Source organism: Nyctibius grandis, chromosome 26 (assembly GCF_013368605.1).
Source record: "Nyctibius grandis isolate bNycGra1 chromosome 26, bNycGra1.pri, whole genome shotgun sequence".
In the NCBI taxonomy this organism is placed as follows: domain Eukaryota; kingdom Metazoa; phylum Chordata; class Aves; order Nyctibiiformes; family Nyctibiidae; genus Nyctibius; species Nyctibius grandis.
This window is the reverse complement of record NC_090683.1, coordinates 1,490,726-1,492,498: the sequence shown is the minus strand read 5'-3', so window position 1 is coordinate 1,492,498 and position 1,773 is coordinate 1,490,726. Positions and strand designations below refer to the sequence as shown.

The 1,773-nt window shown below is 58.4% G+C and overlaps 1 protein-coding gene across 1 annotated transcript; it reads left to right on the top strand.

The window, feature by feature from the left end:
* The first annotated feature begins 213 nt into the window (after window positions 1-213).
* LOC137673955 (feather keratin Cos2-3-like) lies at window positions 214-522 on the top strand. Its single transcript, XM_068419019.1, has one exon. The coding sequence runs from the start codon at window positions 214-216 to the stop codon at window positions 520-522; it is 309 nt and encodes a 102-aa protein (XP_068275120.1).
* The last annotated feature ends 1,251 nt before the right edge of the window (window positions 523-1,773 follow it).

Genomic DNA, 1,773 nt, shown 5'->3' with positions numbered 1-1,773 from the left:
GGCTCCTGGCTAAGAAAGAGCTTTGCTGGGCCTGGCTTTATTTGCAGGGTGCCCGGGGGACAGGCAAGGACGTACGTGGGCCTCCCTGCACAGCCTCCAGCTCCCCACCCAGCACATGCCTTGGATCCCTCGTGGTGGGTGGACAGGCTGCTCCTCACGTGCCCCCATTTCTTTCCCTGCCCTCTCTCCCAGGTGCACTTCCAGACCCACAACATGTCCTGCTACAACCGGTGCCAGCCCTGCTGCCTGCCATGCCAGCCCTGCTGCCCGACCCCACTGGCCAACAGCTGCAATGAGCCCTGTGTCAGGCAGTGCCAGAACTCCACCGTTGTCATTGAGCCCTCCCCCGTGGTGGTGACCCTGCCCGGCCCCATCCTCAGCTCCTTCCCACAGAACACCATTGTGGGCTCCTCCACCTCTGCTGCTGTTGGCCGCATCCTCAGCTGTGACGGAGTGCCCATCAACTCCTCGTGCTGTGACCTCTCCTGCTTCGGCAACCGCTACTGTGGCAGAATATGCTAAAGCTGGTGCAGGCGGCCCCACACAAGGACCTGCAGGAACCCAGAAGATGGTAATGGACTGAGCATGGAGATCCTGGCCATGGCTTTCAGAGGGGCTGAGCATTTACAGCTCCACCTGCAAAGGAAGGCAGGCAGAGGCACACCTGGGCTCTCTGAAAACATGGCCCTTGTCTAACTTGCCTGTTTCTCACTCTCTTTTCTCTCTTTTTTCTGTTGTGTTCTGCTCCTCTGGCTGTGAGCACCTGCTAAGCCCCATCTGAGGAAGGACTTGCTGCCCTTCTTCATCTTGTGGGCAGGCAGGCATGCAGGCCAGCAGATGCCCAGTGTGAACTGCACCCTGGCCAAGGGGCAAAGACTCTGAGCTACCCCTGGTGCTCCCTGCACTGTGGCCACCACTCAGAGCACCTCCTGTCCTCTTTCAACTCATTAAAGTTCTGCTGCATTCCAGCCTGGGCCTCTGTGTGTTCATTCCCTCTCCGGACGCTCTCCCCGGCTGCCAGAGAGAAAGGTGTCGCTCTGGGGAGATCTTGCAGGCACAAAGGAGAGCCCTGAGCATTCCCAGAGGAAGGGGAGGGTGAGACACAGGCAGTGGGCTCCTTTCAAGACACTGTCCCTCACAGCTGAGGAAGATGTCCCTGGCTCCTGCAGAGCCAGCAGCAGCCAGGGCCCTCCTTGCTGCATCCCTGCACACAAATGGCCTCCTCAGCCTTCGGGCACACCCAGCACATGATATGCATCCCAACCACTGCCTGAGTGAGGAGTCTGTCTCCCCAACCACACTAGTGCATGCTGGTGGCTCTGGGAGCTGGTTCTACATCCAGCAGCACCTGTGAGCCCTCCCTGGTGAGTGGCTCTTGCTTCAGGAGGGCGCCTTGTGTGGTAGTGCTGGTGGTGGTTGTGTGGCACGTTGCTCCTCACATGCCCCTATTCTTCTCCCTGGCATCTCTCCCCTGTGCACCTCTGGCCACAAGACAGCTCCAGCTACAACCTCTCTGTACGTCAGCTGAGGCAGATGGGTGGGCTATTCCTCTCTCACCTCCCTTTGTGGCTTCCAAGTACAAAGCGGTGCTTCTGCAGCATTTCAGCTCTCCTTGCGTTGACTTAGCCTTCCTTGTAGGTCTTGCAGGGATCTTATGTAGCCCCTGTCAGGCTGCCAGCATTGACTCCAGCACATCTGAAGAAGTTGAGTTGCTTAGTGCAGATGTGGACTGTTTCCTGGCAGCTCCTCCTCTATCTCTCTAGGCATGCGTGT